The 17869-nt window shown below is 33.0% G+C and overlaps 1 protein-coding gene across 1 annotated transcript in view; it reads right to left on the bottom strand.

Moving 5' to 3' along the window:
* arvcfa (ARVCF delta catenin family member a) overlaps positions 1-17869 on the bottom strand; it is a 33871-nt gene extending 16002 nt beyond the window's left edge. Inside the window, exons 1-5 of the mRNA XM_051120392.1 lie at positions 17479-17869; positions 9897-10037; positions 8258-8365; positions 5076-5922; positions 1283-1466 (exon numbers count right to left, since the gene is read on the bottom strand). Of these exons, the coding sequence (XP_050976349.1) occupies positions 1283-1466; positions 5076-5922; positions 8258-8365; positions 9897-10037; positions 17479-17571 (1373 nt within the window). The 5' untranslated portion in view covers positions 17572-17869. The remainder of the gene's footprint in view (positions 1-1282; positions 1467-5075; positions 5923-8257; positions 8366-9896; positions 10038-17478) is intronic.

The raw sequence follows: 17869 nt of genomic DNA, 5'->3' as shown, positions 1-17869 counted from the left end.
TCTGAAGAGTAAGACTTCAAATATTTTTTAAATAAGTCTCTTCTGCTCACAATGCTTGCAGATATTTGATCCAAAATACAGCAAAAGCAGTAAAATTGCTAAATAATTTTACAGTGTAAAACAGCTGTTTTCTATGTGAATATCTGTTAAAATGTAATTTATTTCTGTGACACAGCATTGAATTTTCAGCATCATTACTCCAGTCTTCAGAGTCACATGATCCTTCAGAAATCATTCTAACATGCTGATTTGCTGCTCAACAAACATTATTGATTATTAGCAATGTAATGTTGAAAACAGTTTAGTACATATTTTTTCAGGATTCTTTTATGAACAGCATTTATCTGAAAGAAAAAAACTTCTGTAACATTATACACTATACCACTCAAAAGTCAGTATAATTTATAAAATATATATTATATAAACAAATATTAAATATTAATAAATATTATTAAATATATAATATATATTTTTATTTAATTAAATATAAATATTAAATTAATATTTTTATTTAGCAAGGATCCTCTAAATTGGTGTAATAAAATAAAAGTGATGATAAAGACATTTATAATGTTACAAAAGATTTCTATTTCAGATAAATGCTGTTCTTATGAACTTTCTATTCATCGAGGAAACCTGAAACTAATTCTACGCTGTTTTCAACATAATAATAATAAGATAAATGTTTTTTGAGCAGCAAATCAGAATATGAGACTGATTCTGAAGGATCATGTGACTGGAGTAATGATGCTGAAAATTCAGCTTTGAAATCACAGGAATAAATTACATACAAATATATTCAAATAGAAAACACTTATGTTAAATAATAAAAATAATTCAAAATGTTACTGGTTTTGCTGTATTTATTTGTATATCAAATAAATACAGGCTTGGTGAGCAGAAGAGACGCCTTTAAAATATCTTTCTGTTCAAAAACTTTTGACTGGTAACGTACATATTTTGCAGAATAGTTTTTTTTTGGTGTGGTTCATGTGTATATTGATATTTCAAAGAATTTATTTTTCTTTTAAATTAATAGAAGCAAAAAGAAGTAAATGCACTAATAACCTGGTAACATTCAAAACTTTAAGAATTGTTCACATTGACTCATTAGTAAGACATTGCTGATCAGGTAAAATATGGTTTTAGTTAAAAAATAAAATAAATTATTTTTCTAGTCCAAAAAGATCTGGAATGAGAAAATAGTCACAGATTTTGAAAGCATTATGAGGGTTCATTTGAGCCTGTTTAACAGCTGCAGCGGTTCAAAGAGAAAGCGAACCTCAGGCATCCTGAAGTGTTCTTGAAGACCGTGTTCCACTCCGGGTCTCCGGGTCGGGCCGGGTCGTTCGGGTCTCCTCTCAAACCCGAGTGAGGAATAATGATCTCGTCGGTCAGCGTCTGCAGGCCGTGGTTGATGACGATCATCTTCAGAGGCTCATGGGAGGAGAGATTCCACAGCGTTCCTGAGAAACACATGAGGAAACACCAGGAGAGTCAGTTCAGCTTCACCAGAACAGAGAATGAGTCCATTCCCAGGCCGGTTTGATATTCATGCCTTGTCTATAAAGCACTGAAGAAACTACAACATCCAATTCAATACAATTCAATACAATTCAGTGCTGGAAGAAGAAGAGAAGGATAGAAGTCTCTTCTGCTCACCAAGGCTGCTTTTATTTGATCAAAAATACAGTAAGAAATCTTAAATATTATTAGAATGTAAAACAGCTGTTTTCTATGTGAATATCTGTTAAACTGTAATTTATTTCTGTGATGCGCAGCTGAATTTTCAGCATCATTACTCCAGTCTTCAGTGCCACATGATCCTTCACAAATCATTCTAATACGCTGATTTGCTGCTCAACAAATATTTATGATTATTAGCAATGATGAAAACAGTTGTGCTGCACAATATTTTTGTGGGAACCGTCATACAGTTTATTTTTCAGGATTCACAGATGAATAGAAAGTTCAAAAGAACTGTTTTATTTCAATATCATTGATTTTATTGATATTAATATTATAGACTATTATAGTTTTTAATATTTTAAATCACATTAAACCATTTATTTTAGTTCAAGCTTGTCCTTTTCTTGTGTTTTTGTCATTTTTATTGTTTTTAAATGTCTATATAGTTTTTTAAATTATTTTTTTATTTTAGTTTTAGTTATTGTAGTACATCAACGAAAAAAACTAAAGAAAATGAGAAATGTTGCCTTGTCGAGTAGCTGAAATGAAATAATTTAATGTTTTTACATTTTAATTTATTTCAGTTTATATTTATTTTATTTCATTTCAAGTAACAAAATGTTTTTATGGTTTTAGTTTTAGCTTCACTTTTAGTAAATGATAATAACCCCTGAATCTGAATCAGAATCATTTAATTTCTTATAACTCTGATCCCAAACTTCTAAATCCAACCCAGTGATTAATTCTAAGTTTACAAGAAGTAAAAAAATGCACAAACTTCACACTTATGTAGGGCCCTATGATTTCCGCGATGCGGAAAATGTGGACGAAATCACGGAAACCAGTCTTCTACAGTCAGGAATTTACAGTTTAACATGGAATGTCACGGAATTTGTCAAAGTTTGGATGAATTAATCAAAAGTAGATCATTACACTTAAATAAAATCACGATATGGACTAGTATTTGTAAATATTAAGCTGCAAAATGACTAGTACAACTACTATATCGTTTGGTTTAATGTGAAGACATTGCGGCAGAAATACATTACTATTGTTCAGCAGAATGTACTTAATACGACTACTAAAATTATTAAAACCTTATTTTTAAGGAATAATCATAGATTTCTTTAATGTTTTAATTGTTGTAGTAAATCCCCTTTATTTGCCACAAAATAAAATGTTTAATTTTCATTAGTTAAAAGGTAAATGAAATGAATACTTCATTTTATAACCAGAAAAATGCAAACACACAACACAGAACTTCTGAGAAAAGGAATTTAACAAGGCTATTGTAAGAATAAATGAAACTTGTTTTTTATGTATTCAAATAATTAGAGCTGCTAGAACACACAATTTGATAACAATAAAACATAACATTTCATAGGGCCCTAAACATTTAATTTAACCATTGAAAAGGAGTCCAGAAAAATTAAAACTGAATTTAGAAAAAAAAAATGAAATATGGGGAAAAATTAAACGGACAGGGCCCTATTTATTTAAAACAGAAATCTTTTATAACATTATAAAAGTCTTTACTGTCACTTTTGGTCAGTTTAATGCCTCCTTGATGAACAAACGGTTTCATTTTCATGATTTTTTTATTTAATTATTTATTATTTCATTTAATTTAACCATTGAAAAAGAGACCAGAAAAATTCAAATGGAAGAAAAAAAAAAAAAAAACGGAATTTGGGAAAAAATCAAATGGATAGGGCCCCATTTACTTAAAAGACGAAAACATTTTATAACATTATAAATGTCTTTACAGTCACTTTTGATCAATTTAATGCATCATTGATGAACAAACTGTTTCATTTTCATGATTTGTTTTATTTAATTAGACATGCTTGTTGATTAATAAAATTTAATTTAACCATTGAACAGGAGTCCAGAAAAATTAAAATGGAAGAAAATGAAAGTTAGACAAAAATAAAACGGAATTTGGGAAAAAATAAAATGGATAGGACCCCATTTATTTAAAAGAGGGTAAAATTTTATAAGATTATAAAAGTCTTTACAGTCACTTTTGATCAATTTAATGCATCATTGATGAACACATTGTTTAATTTTCATGATTTTGTATTTAGTTACACATGCTTTTTGAGTAATACAATTTAATTTAAAAAGAAAAAAAAAAGAAATTTAGAAAAAATAAAATAAAACGGAATTTGAGGGAAAGAAAACAGATACGGGCGTATTTATTTAAAACAGAAATGTTTATAACATAATAAAAGTCTTTACTGTCACTTTTGGTCAGTTTAATGCATCCTTGATGAACAAATTGTTTAATTTTCATGATTTTTTATTTAGTTACACATGCTTTTTAATTAATAAAATGTAATTTAATCATTGAAAAGGAGCCCAAAAAACAAACAAACAAAAAAAAAAATTTAGAAAAAAAATAAAACAGAATTTGGGGGGAAAAACGGACAGGGCCCTATTTATTTAAAACAGAAATCTTTTAAAACATTATAAATGTCTTTACAGTCACTTTTGATCAATTTAATGCATCCTTGATGAACAAATTGTTTAATTTTCATGATTTTTTATTTAATTAGACATGCTTTTTGATTAATAACATTTAATTTAACCATTAAAAAAGAGTCCAGAAAAATTTTAATGGAAAAAATGGAATTTAGAAAAAAATAAAATGAAATTTGGGAAAAAAACAAAACAGACAGGGCCCTATTTATTTAGAAGAGGAACATTTTTTATAACATTATAAATGTCTTTACAGTCACTTTTGATCAATTTAATGCACGCTTGATTAACACATTTTTTATTTAATTAGACACGCTTTTTGATTAATACAATTTAATTTAACCATTGAAAAACAGATACGGGCGTATTTATTTAAAACAGAAATGTTTATAACATAATAAAAGTCTTTACTGTCACTTTTGGTCAGTTTAATGCATCCTTGATGAACAAATTGTTTAATTTTCATGATTTTTTATTTAGTTACACATGCTTTTTAATTAATAAAATGTAATTTAATCATTGAAAAGGAGCCCAAAAAACAAACAAACAAAAAAAAAAAATTTAGAAAAAAAATAAAACAGAATTTGGGGGGAAAAACGGACAGGGCCCTATTTATTTAAAACAGAAATCTTTTAAAACATTATAAATGTCTTTACAGTCACTTTTGATCAATTTAATGCACGCTTGATTAACACATTTTTTATTTAATTAGACACGCTTTTTGATTAATACAATTTAATTTAACCATTGAAAAACAGATACGGGCCCTATTTATTTAAAACAGAAATCTTTTATAACATTATATGTGCCTTTACTGTCGCGTTTGATCATTTTAATGCATCCTTGCTGAACAAAAGCATTGATTTGTTTCAACTGGTGACGCGAGAGCACACATGCGGACGAACCTGTGACGAGCTCTCGGACTTCCACGTCGTTGGATCTCCTCAGGAGTCTCAGGAGCGCAGGAATGCCGTCCGAGTTCTTGATGGCCACCTTGTTGAAGTTGTCTCTGCCGAAGGAGATGTTCCTCAGCGCGCCGCAGGCCTTGCGATGAACCTCGGCTTTGGGGTGATCCAGGAGCCCCACCAGGACGGGGATCCCTCGGAGCTGCCGGACGTCCTGCTTGACCTTGTCGTTCTCGTAGCAGAGGTGCTGCAGGTACGCGGCGGCGTTGGACTTGACCGGGTCCATGGGGTGGCTCAGCATGGCGATGACCTCGCGTAAGTTGGGGTCCCGCCAGCGCGGATCCTTGCGGATGGTGTCCAGGCTCACCATGCTGGCGCGTTTCTGCGGGACGAGCGTCTGCATGCGGTACAGGTCCTGGAAGTACGCGTGCGGCAGCGGCCCGAGCCGCTCGTCGGTCGTGAGGTCCAGCGCCGGCCTCATGTGATGCGCGGCGGAGCGCAGGTCCGTGCCGTCCGGCTCCGCTTTGGAAGCGCCGGCGCCGCGGCCGAAACCGTCCCGGTGGAGCGGCAGCGTGTAGCAGTTCTCCGGTAAGTAGGTCCGGGCGGGAAAGGACGAGTGGAAGGGTAATCCGTGCAGGAGCGTGATGGCGTGAGCGTTCAGAGTGCCGTACAGATCCGCGGGAATCTCGTTCGGAGGGACGGAGATCACGCCGGACTCGGGGCGAGGAGGTCGAACCGCGTGAGCGTCGTCCTTCTCGCCGGAGGAATCAGGAGGCGCCGCTTGATCTGGACACTGAGTATCCGAACATGGTGTCTGTAATTCATCCAAACCTTCAGATGAACCCTCCTATACAGGAAAATAAATAATATACACGTGATTTGAGGACGCATTCGTGACAATTCACTGCAAAAAATGATTATTGGTAGTATTTTTGTCTTGTTGTTTTCCTGTGTTGTCATTGTACTGTTGAGACGCTATTACTATTTTTTAATAAATAGCTCTATTTTCTGTTTTCATTATCAATTTTGTAAAGTTTTTATCGTCTATATAGTTTTAATTAATTTTTATTTCAGATTTATTTTAGTGCATCAAGTTAAACTAAATGAAAATGAGAAATGTTAATCTTTATCTTCTTTTCTTAGTATTTATACTGTCATTCAAGCTCTGTAATGTTATTTCAAATAAAAAAATAATCACATACAAAAAATATTTCACTTTATTAGTGTTATTTTAGTATTACTGCACTGCTGTTATTGACTTTTTTGTTAATATTTCGAATTCGATTTTATGTATTTTCTGCTTTTTATGTTCATTTTAAAGTTTTAGATTTTTTTTTAATCAATTTTTGATTAGTTTTTTTTTTTAAATATGTGTATATAGTTTTCATTCATTTTAATTTTAGTTATTTTATAACATTATCTGTAAATGTTTGTTCTGGAAATGAACTTCTACTTTTTTGTCGTATTTTCCTTTATAACTGAGTGTTGTCTTAGTATTGTTGAGATAATATTACACTTTTTTTATTAATAGCTTGAAACTGTTTTTATTTATATTTTCTATATGTTTTTATCATAATTTTTGTAAAAGTTTTATACATCTGTGTTTTTGTCATTTTTATTACCTTTTTGTCTATATACTTTTAATTTTTTTTTAAGATGTTAGTTCACAGTACATTAATTAATGTTAACAAACACAACTTGTGATTTCAATAGCACATTAGTAAATGTTGAAATTACCATTAACTAAAATCAGTGCTGTGCAATGATTAATCACAATTAATTGCTTCCAAAATAAAAGTTTTTGTTTACATGATATATACAGTATATATTTTCACACACATACAGTATATATTTAGAAATTCTTTACAGGTATTTACATGTATATATTTTTATTGATATAATTAATATTAGATATAAATATTTTTAATATATAAACATAACATTTTTCTTAAATGTATCTATGCATGTGTGTGTATTATATATGTATAATAAACACACACAGCACACACACATATATCATGTAAACAAAAACTAATTTAAGGGTGTGATTAATCGCGAGCACTACAATTAATAAAGTTTGTGTTAACTAATGTAGTTAACTAATGTTAACTAATGAACCTTATTGTAAAGTGTTAGCAGTTATTTTAGTCCATGAAGTTAAACTAAATTAAAATTTAGTTTAACTTCTTTTTATTATTTTAGTTACTTTAGTATTTTAGTAGCACTACTATTGTAAATTTTATCTTTATATTATATTATGTACATTTTTAAAATATATTTTCTGCTTTCATGTTAATTTTAAAGTTTTAAAGTTTTGGTTTTGTTTATTTTGTCATTTTTATTCGTTTTTGTTGTTTTTAAATGTTTATAGTTCTCACTGATTTTAATCGTAATTTACTTTTAGTTATTTTATTTTATTTCAGTTAAAGTTAATTTTATTTCAAGTAACAAAAATGTTTTTGTTTTAATTAAATATAATAAATATTAAATGTAATAATGTTACAAATATCAAAAGAGTTTCCTAAAAAAAATCTAAAGTAATAAATAAAATAAAATCATAATTATAAATAAGAGTTTATGCTTAAAACAGGACCAAATATTTGCCAATGGATTCAGAAAAATAATCTTGCTTTCCCTTTAAATTAAGTTTGTTTTTCTCACTGCACTGACAGATGTTTTTCTTTTCTTTTTTTTAATCATAAACTCACTGAATATTGTCTGAAAACAAGTCTGAATATTTCATTAATAGTCATTTTACTTCTGAAAATGATCTTGATGGAAGAATGCTGTAAGAGAATGCTGCTTTACAGTAGAAAATCATGTGTTGCTGTTTTGATCAGCGATGTGTGACTCTGTAAACGCCACGAATGACAAGCGGTTTCCAAACGAAACATACAGAGGCGTCTCAAAGGGCCAGATTAATAATAACACACCGATCTGAATACATTCACAGCGTGAATAAAGATGATATTTTCTCACCTGAGAATGTGGACTCTATAAAACGATGATTTAATTTGTGTCCTACTGAGCTGGATAAATGACTGCGGGGCAGTTTTGATGAAATGGACTGAATTAAATTTAACCCTTCACCATCAGACGATTCTTTCTCTTTAATACTGCCTTTCCCAAAGCAAAAATGCTAAATATTTTACACGCAACTATATAGAGGATTTAATATTCACCTTCAGGATGTTGAGCACGACCTGTTCATTGGAGCTGCTGGAGCTGAGCGGATTCGATTCGCTGTCAGGACTGGATGATTTTTCTGTCCCGATACCCGAACTCTCAGTCTGCAAAACATGGAGAAACAGCTCAGCGTGAGCTCGTTAACATCACACACACACACACACGACGCCTCATTAGCCTGCAGTTTAAGGGCTGTAAACAATATCTACTTTTTATCAGGAGAAAATAAAACAGCCAAAACGAGTCATTAGTCATGAATTATTAATGATTCGTTTATAAAAAGAACCTGTTAAAATAATTATTTTTACGGCTTTTAAATTCCAGCCAAACTATGAATATTTAAATCCTTTTAAATCCTTTTTTATGAATATTTTGCATCGCCTAATGATACTCAGCTATTAACGCTTGTTTAATATAAGCAGAGAGATGCCAACTGAGAAAACATGATTCTCTCCTCAGTATTTTTGTCTTGTTTTCCACTACAAATATCTAATAAATTAACCATTTATTTAAGAAACAAAATGACTTTAATAACTCTCATTTTCTGAAAAAAAGTATCAGGATTAACTGAGTTTATGTTTAAAACAAGAACAAATATCTGTCAGTGGGGCCAGAAAAATAATCACTTTCCCTTTTATTGTTTATTTTGTTTATTTTATTGTTTTTTTTGTTTTGTTTTGTTTTATTTTATATATTTTTTAATTTTATATTTTATTTAATATATTTTTTGTTTTATTTTTTATTTTATTTATTTCAATTCTATTTATTTTGGTGAGGCATAAACTCTTTTCCTGTATGTATGGAGTCCCACTGTTGTCAAATTATCTGTGAAGTTATATTAGTGTCAAATGAAAATTAATACGTATATCTATTGACAAATCACTGCAGCATTAAAACTGATTACTTATGTTGTTTTATTAGAAATAAATATGAGGGTTTAATGAATTCAAACAAATTCAAAGAAACTGAACTAAATTCCACTGATTCCAATGGGTTAATACTGGTAATTCTCTGATTATATGTTCTTATAAATTTCATACCATGACATATTCAAATCAAATTTCTCATCAATGTTGACAAAAATATATATATATTTTGCATCATAGTTTTTTTGGTGTGGGTCATATATATTTAGATGAATGTCAAAGAATTTCTACATTTTTTAATGCAGTAAAAACATGATAACATTTAAAACATTGGCATTTTTCACATTTACATTCATTAACAACAAGCTGCTGATCAGATACAACATGGTTTGTATTATTAAACTGTGAATGTTATCTAAAATAAAATGTTTTAAAAAATTCTTCAGGTACAAACACACAGAATGAGAAAATTATATATAGATTTTCAAATATGAGGGTTAAGAACGCTTAGATATTTGTAACGGGAAAAAAGATGAAAAGAGGAAGAAAATCATTTGAGGTAATAGTTGGCATCTGTCTGCGTATATTAAATAAGCTTTTCCTTAATAACAGAGTATTAGGCAATGCAAGAAATGAACAAATGAAGGATTTACAAGGATTTAAATATTCATAGTTTGCCTTCAATCTGAGAACAATAAATCATTATTTTAACAGGTTAAACAAATCTTTATAAATCGTGATCAGAAATCATTTTTTGCAGCGTTCCTACATGTGTTTCCGTGTGACTTGAGCTCCCGGGGTTGGAGGTGACGGTGGAGGCGTCTGAAGACGGGGTTTCTGCCGTCTCCTCCGTCTGCTCTTTGGTGTCTGGAGCCGAAGTTTCGGCCGGCGGTTCCTCTGGATCCGGCTTCTTTGGACCAAAGAAAAGAACACGAGCGTCAACACGAGATCCGAATTACGCAGATCATGTTTTAACAAGCACATCTTCACTGATTCACCAGCGTTTCTCAAACCGTCAAACCTGATGAACGTCTTCAGATAAAAGAGCATTATGAGATCAGTCAAAGCCCTTTGGTGTGAAACACCTCCGGGTGATTTCACTAAATATTCTGGACTCAGCGACGGAGCTGCGCTCGCAAACACGCTTAAGAAAAGCAAGCAGAACTTCCTCCAGAGCGGCGGTGAATTATACATGAGCGCAGCTTCATAAACACAACACACACTTCAAGAGACGACTCACACACTTCAGGAAAAACATCTGCAGCGTATCTGCTGACACCAGCGAGAAATAACTCTGTGTGGATCAGACGTGACCACACTGACATCGACAACACTGGATCTACTCATTTATCATTTACAAACTTGTTTTAAAAGCCAAGAAAGAGTTTAATGCATCCTTTCTTACAATAAAAGGCCATTTTGTTTATTTGACATCTAATGCAATGACATTCACACATCAATGAACTGAACTGAGCTGAATTCACTTCATCATTGATTAATTGTGCAACATTAACACTGTTATTAAACTGGATTGAATCATTATTTACCAGGACTGATCTGAATCATGACACTATTGTCTTCCGTAGAGCTGCTTCTAGATGAAAACTGAATTTGTTTTATAACTGATGAACTTCACACAGTTATTGAACTGATCTGAATCAACTCTGACTTGATTCAATTGAATCAACTGACTCATCTTGTTGTTTGCATCTTGTTCTGTTATTTTCCTGTTTATTGCTTTGAAATGATCTGTATTACATACAGTGCTGTTAAAAATAAAAAGGATTGCATTGCATAATGCTAAATTCTTTTAGCATTCAGTTACAGTTTTTGAAATGAACTGAATCAACACTGAACTGAATTGATCTGAATAACAACACGATTGTCTTCTGTAGAGCTGCTTCTAGATAAAAACTATTTCAGTTAATAGTTTGATAACTGATGAACTTTGCAGTTATTGAACTGAATCAACACTGACTTGATTCGATTGAATCAACTGACTCATCTTGTTGTTTGCATCTTGTTCTGTTATTTTCCTGTTTATTGCTTTGAAATGATCTGTATTACATACAGTGCTGTTAAAATAAAAATAAAAAGGATTGCATTGCATAATGCTAAATTCTTTTAGCATTCAATTACAGTTTTTGAAATGAACTGAATCAACACTGAACTGAATTAATCTGAATAACAACACTATTGTCTTCTGTAGAGCTGCTTCTAGATAAAAATTTAGTTTCATAATATAGATGGACTTTACAGTTGTTGAACTGAACTGAATCAACACGGACTTGATTCGATTGAATCAACTGACTTGTTTGTAAATTGATTCTGTTATTTTCCTGCATATTGTTGTGAACTGCTTTGAAATTATCCGTATTACATATAGTGCTGCTATAAAAAAAGTTCTAAGATTGCATTGCATAATGCTAAATTCTTCTCTGAAAATCCAGGAAAGTGATTCACTTTACAGTTATTGAAATGAACTGAATCAACACTGAACTGAATTGATCTGAATAACAACACGATTGTCTTCTGTAGAGCTGCTTCTAGATAAAAACTATTTCAGTTAATAGTTTGATAACTGATGAACTTTGCAGTTATTGAACTGAATCAACACTGACTTGATTCGATTGAATCAACTGACTTGTTTGCTTCATTGATTCTGTTATTTTCCTGTTTATTGTTTTGAAATGATCTGTATTACATATAGTGCTGTTAAAATAGAAAAGGTCCAGGATTGCATTGCATAATGCTAAATTCTTCTTTGAAAATCCAGGAAAGTGAGTCACCTTACAGTTATTGAAATGAACTTAATTAACGCTGAACTGAATTGATCTCAATAACAGCTGCTTTTAGATAAAAAAAAAAAAAAAAATAGTTTCATGAAATAGTTTTCAAATAGTTTCATAATTAATTAACAGCTATTGAACTGAACTGAATCAACACTGACTTGATTCGATTGAATCAACTGACTTGTTTGCAAACTGATTCTGTTATTTTCTTGTTTATTTCTGTGAACTGCTTTGAAATAATCTGTATTACATATAGTGCTGTTAAAATAAAAATAAAAATAAAAAGATTCAGGATTGCATTGTATAATGCTAAATTCCTTTTTGAAAAAGCCAGGAAAATGATTCACTTTACAGTTATTGGACTGAACGGAATCAAAACTGATTTGATTCGAATGAATCAACTGACTTGTTTGCATCATTGATTCTATTATGTTCCTGTTTATTTTTGTGAACTGCTTTGAAATTATGTGTATGTGAAATGAACTGATCTGAATACCAACACTATTGTCTTCTGTAGAGCTTCATAGCTTTAATTTAGTTTCATAAAATAGTTTAACTTTACAGTTATTAAACTGAAATGAATCAACACGGACTTGATTCGATTGAATCAACTGACTTGTTTGCTTCATTGCTTCTGTTATTTTCCTGTTTATTGCTTTGAAATTTTGAAGTGCTGTTGAACTGAACTGAATCAACACTGAACTAAATTGATCTGAATAACAACACCACTGTCTGAGCTGACACTGAGCTTCTTCTAGATAAAAATGTAAATAGTTTCATGAAATAGTTTTCAAATAGTTTCATAAGTGATGAACTTTACAGTTAATGAACTGAACTGAATCAACTGACTTGTTTGCAAACTGATTCTGTTATTTTCTTTTTTATTTTTGTGAACTGCTTTGAAATAATATGTATTACATATAGGATTATATTCAGGATTGCATTGCATAATGCTAAATTCTTCCTTGAAAAGCCATGGAAAGTGATTCAGCACTGAACTGAATTGATCTGAATAACAACACTATTGTCTTTTTAATATTGTTTTACAGCAATATCTGAATTTGTCTTGAATTTATCTCATATTAGCTGAAGTTTGCAATCAATTTCAGCTGTAAGCAGCTCTACAGAACACAATGGAGTCATTATTCAAGTCAATTCAGTTCCAATAGATGACAGAGCATTTGTTGTAAAGATGATGCACAAACACACTTATGGCTTTTACGAAGACATCTGAATCAAAACTGACTTGATTCAGTTGAATCAACTAATTTGATTCTGTTATTTATTAATGTGGACCTGCTTTGAAACAACCTGATTTAAAAAAGCGCTGTGTAAAATAAACGTGACTTCAGATGCATTTATTTTGGAGTCCTGCAACAGGTTTCATTCAATCTAAAAAGATTCAGTATTTCAATGCATAATGATCATTTCTTCTTCGAAAAAGCCAGGAAAGTGTGTTTGTGCATCCCTCCCTATAATAAATCACATTTAAACACGCAATAAAAACATGCAGATATTTTGAGTCACAGCAACATAAGTTTCATTCAATCTGAAACGCATCTGCGCCGCATGGTGATCGCTCCTTCTGTGAAGTCAAAAGTGACTGAGTCATTTCATGCATGTAGAGTTCAGCATTATTCCCAGTGTTTCCATCGCTCACAATAATCACTGGATCTCCATCATAAAGCAATCTCTTTAAACGCCAGCGCATGATGAAACGCTTCAGGAGAGAAAGAGAGAGAGAGACGTCAGGATGGATGGGCTGTTGATGTAGTCGTACGGTGACGCCATGGAAACGAGCATCAGTCTCAAACACTGTTTTGATTCTGCCTGGATCGCTCTGGGCTTTGTGTTTATTAACTAACATCTACAAGCACTCTTAACTAGTCTTCCTTTCCTGTAGAGAATATGAGTGCTATTTGTTGATAGTGTTGCTATGCAGTTGTTAAGGTGTTGATACGCAGGTGGTTACTATGTGCAACAGTAACAGTGATGCTTCACTTAACTGAGATTAATGCATCATATATAAGCTTTCCATTGATGTATGGTTTGTTTGGATAGGACAATATTTGGTCGAGATACAACTATTTGAAAATCTGGAACCTGAGGGTGCAAAAAAATCAAAATATTGAGAAAATCACCTTTGAAGTTGTCCAAATGAAGCTCTTAGCAATGAAAATACTAATCAGAAATTAAGTTTTGATATATTCACGGTTGGAAACTTACAAAGTATCTTCATGGAACATGATCTTCACTTAATATCCTAATGATTTTTGTCATAAAAGAAAATTTGATAATTTTGATCCATGCAGTGTATTGTTGGCTATTGCTGCAAATATACCTGTGATACTTAAGACTTCTTTTGTGCTCCAGGGTCACAAATGAGACTAAAAAATGTGGAAAATGGATTTTGACTCTGTATAAAAATACTTGGACTCAAACAGCAGTAACCACAAATTTACCACTATCTGCATCATGGAATTTGAGAATAATAATAATCAATCTGCCAAAATAACACATGCATGCTACAATTTCACTTATGCAACACCATGGTTATTTCTCACAAGGGAGAAATGTGCAAAAAAATACATAAGTACTTTAAATGAGAACGAAACAGATGCGAATATGATTAAAAACACTATAAATGATTATAAAATCATTTGTGACCCTGGAGCACAAAACTAGTCATAAGTAGAAATAGCCAAAAATACATTGTTTGGGTCAAAATTATCTACTTTTATGGCAAAAATCATTAGTATATTAAGTAAAGATAATGTTCCATGAAGATATTTAATAAATTTCCTACTGCAAATATACACTGCCGTCGAAAAGTTTGGAAACGGCCTAGAAAGTTGGGTTTTGGACAATATTGGCATGAATCCTTTTTAATTTGTGATAATTTTGCACTGATGAGGGACAACACAAACTACCAAAATATATTTTATTACATAAAGAGTTTATACATAGAAAAACGTAAATTTTCGATTCATCAAAATATCCAGCATTAGCAGCTATTACAGCTCTGCATAATCTGGGCCTAAATTCATTGTATTCTAAACTTAATTGGCAATCAATTGTTGAAGCTATTAAGGTGTGCCGACCCAAAAACCTGGGCCAAGTTTAAACCAGTAATCAGGCATCACAGCTGGCAAAGGGGCATGTCTGTCTTTGACATGTATATATTGCCATTATGATGTCATCAAAATGAAAATTATTATTGCTGCTCTTCAATGATAATGTCAAGGTACTTTAATGTATTTGCACCAAAAAATATGCTGATATCGTCCAAAACCACACTTTGCCAGGGGTGTTTCCAAACTTTTGGAGTGCAGTGTATTAAAATTTTTGATTAGTAATATGCATTGTTAAGAACTTCATTTGGACAACTTTAAAGGCGATTTTTTCAATATTTAGATTTATTTTTGCACCCTCAGATTCCAGATTTTCAAATAGTTGTATCTCAGCCAGATATTGTCCAAATATTGTCAATGGAAAGCTTATTTATTCAGCTTTCAGATGATGGCAAAACTCAATTTTACAAAAAAACTGACCCTTATGACTGGTTTTATGATCCAGGGTACCAAATAAGCTTTCTATTTTTAGGACAGAACAATCTTTGGCCGAGATACAATTTTTTGAAAATGAGAAATCTGCGGGTGTAAAAAAAAATTTGAAATATTGAGAAAATCACCTTTAAAGTTGTCCAAATGAAGTTTTTAGCAATACATATTACTATTCAGAAATTAACTTCTGATATATTTATGGTAGGAAATTTACAAAATATCTTCATGGAACATGATCTTTATTTAATATCCTAATGATTTTTGGCATAAAAGTAAAATTATCATTTTGATCCATACAATGTGTTGTTGGCTATTGCTACAAATATACCTGTGATACTTATGACTGGTTTTGTGCTCCAGTGTCACAAATAATTTATAATCATTTATAGTGTTTTTAATCATATTCACATCTGTTTCATTCTCATTCAAAGTACTTAATTGAAGATATTTTGTAAATTTCCTACTGTAAATATTTGAAAACCTAATTTTTGATTAGTAATGTGCATTGCTAAGAACTTAATTTGGACAACTTTAAAGGCGATTTTCTCAATATTTAGATTTTTTTGCCCCCCTCAGATTCCAGATTTTCAAATAGTTATATCTCAGCCAAATACTGTCCAACTATTGTCAGTGGAAAGCTTATTTAATCAGCTGTCAGATGATGATAAAACTCAATTTTACAAAAAACTGACCCTTATGACTGGTTTTGTGGTCCAGGGTCACAAGTAAGCTTTCCATTTTTTTAGGATAGGACAATCTTTGGCCGAGATACAACTAGTTCAATATCTGTAGTCTGAGGGTGCAAAAAAACTGAAATACTGAGAAAATCACCTTTAAAGTTGTCCAAATGAAGTTTTTAACAGTCAAAAACAAAAAATAGGTTTGGATATATTTACCCTAGAAAATTTACAAAATATCTTCATGGAACATGATGTTTACATAAGATCCTAATGATTTTTGGCATAAAATAAAAAATTATCATTTTGACCCATACAATGCATTTTTAGCTACTGCCAGTGAAAAATAGAGAAAAATTGATTTTGACTCCTTATGAAATACAGTAACCGGAGTTCGACCACAGTATTTGCAGTCAAACAGCAGTAACCACATATTTACCACTATCTGCATCATGGAATTTGAGAATAATAATAACCAATCTGCCAAAATAACACATGCATGCTACAGTTTCACTTATGCAACACCATATTTCTCACAAGGGAGAAAAAAAAATACATGATTAAGTACCTATCACGCGAATATGATTAAAAGCACTACAAATGATTATAAAATCATTAGATGAAAAATATGCATTTAAGAGAAGTCGTCTCAGAGGTGGAGCAGGTGATGAAAGACTATGAAGAAGAACACTTATGTCTTAATGAATGAGCCGCAAGAAGAGCATGAATTAATAAAGCAAACAAATCATGTTTTTCAGTGGCGAATTCCCACCTCAGCAAACAGCAGACGCTTTACGCGGTTTGTAACCCGTCTTACCCACTACGTCATGTGAAGTGGCCCATCCATCCATCATGCATCATCCATCTCATGCACATCACCAGGCTCAGTGGCAGTGACTCGCTCAAGGGCAGCGGATCCGCTGTCACAAGCCCAAGTAGGACACGCGAATCACGGAGCGCCGAGCAACTTCAGCTCTGCATATGCCGCCTGCAGTGGCCGGAGCGCGAGCGCAGCTGCGTGTTTTGGTATGCCGGAGGAGTTGCGCCGCATTCAGCGAGTTTAAACCTCACAGTCAGACGCGCAACAACACGGAGCCGCTGCGGTATGAGCGCTGGCGCACGCTTGCGGCATCAACCCTGTGTATTTGCATGCAAATCCGCCACATGCGTAAACACACGCACACATCCGCAGCGCCGGTGCACGGAAAGATCCAGAGCAGGCGAGGCGAGGCGATGCCCACCCAGCCCTGGCACCCACTGCTACTGCTGCAGACGCGCAAGCATCATCGCGCTGCGGGAAAAGCGACGCAGACACTCACCTCGTTCACCTCCGCAGGCATGCTGGCGACGCAAAGCGGTGTGCGCGGATTCTCCGGGTAAATACAGCAGCTGTCTGTCTGCGGCTCACACATGAGCAGCCATCCTTCCTCTCGCCTCACGCGTCCACATGCACTCGATCATGCTCTCACATGCACACACACACATGCACACGCGCGCACACACCCCCAGCCTCGCACACGCACACTCGCGCGCGCGCAGCACAACGCAGTGGAGGAGCTGCTGAATCAACAGCACGATTCACGCACACTCCTCACCGCCCAGCGAGGAGGAGAGCCACATCCAGTTAGTGTTTGTCATTCATTAAATGAGATCATTAGCGCTCATTAAACCGCATCAGAGAGATGAGAGCGAACGAGACCAGGAGCTGCG

This window comes from Labeo rohita, chromosome 10 (genome assembly GCF_022985175.1).
Source record: "Labeo rohita strain BAU-BD-2019 chromosome 10, IGBB_LRoh.1.0, whole genome shotgun sequence".
NCBI classification, from domain to species: Eukaryota; Metazoa; Chordata; class Actinopteri; order Cypriniformes; family Cyprinidae; genus Labeo; species Labeo rohita.
Note: the sequence above shows the minus strand (reverse complement) of the source record. Positions and strands in the feature narration are given on the sequence as shown.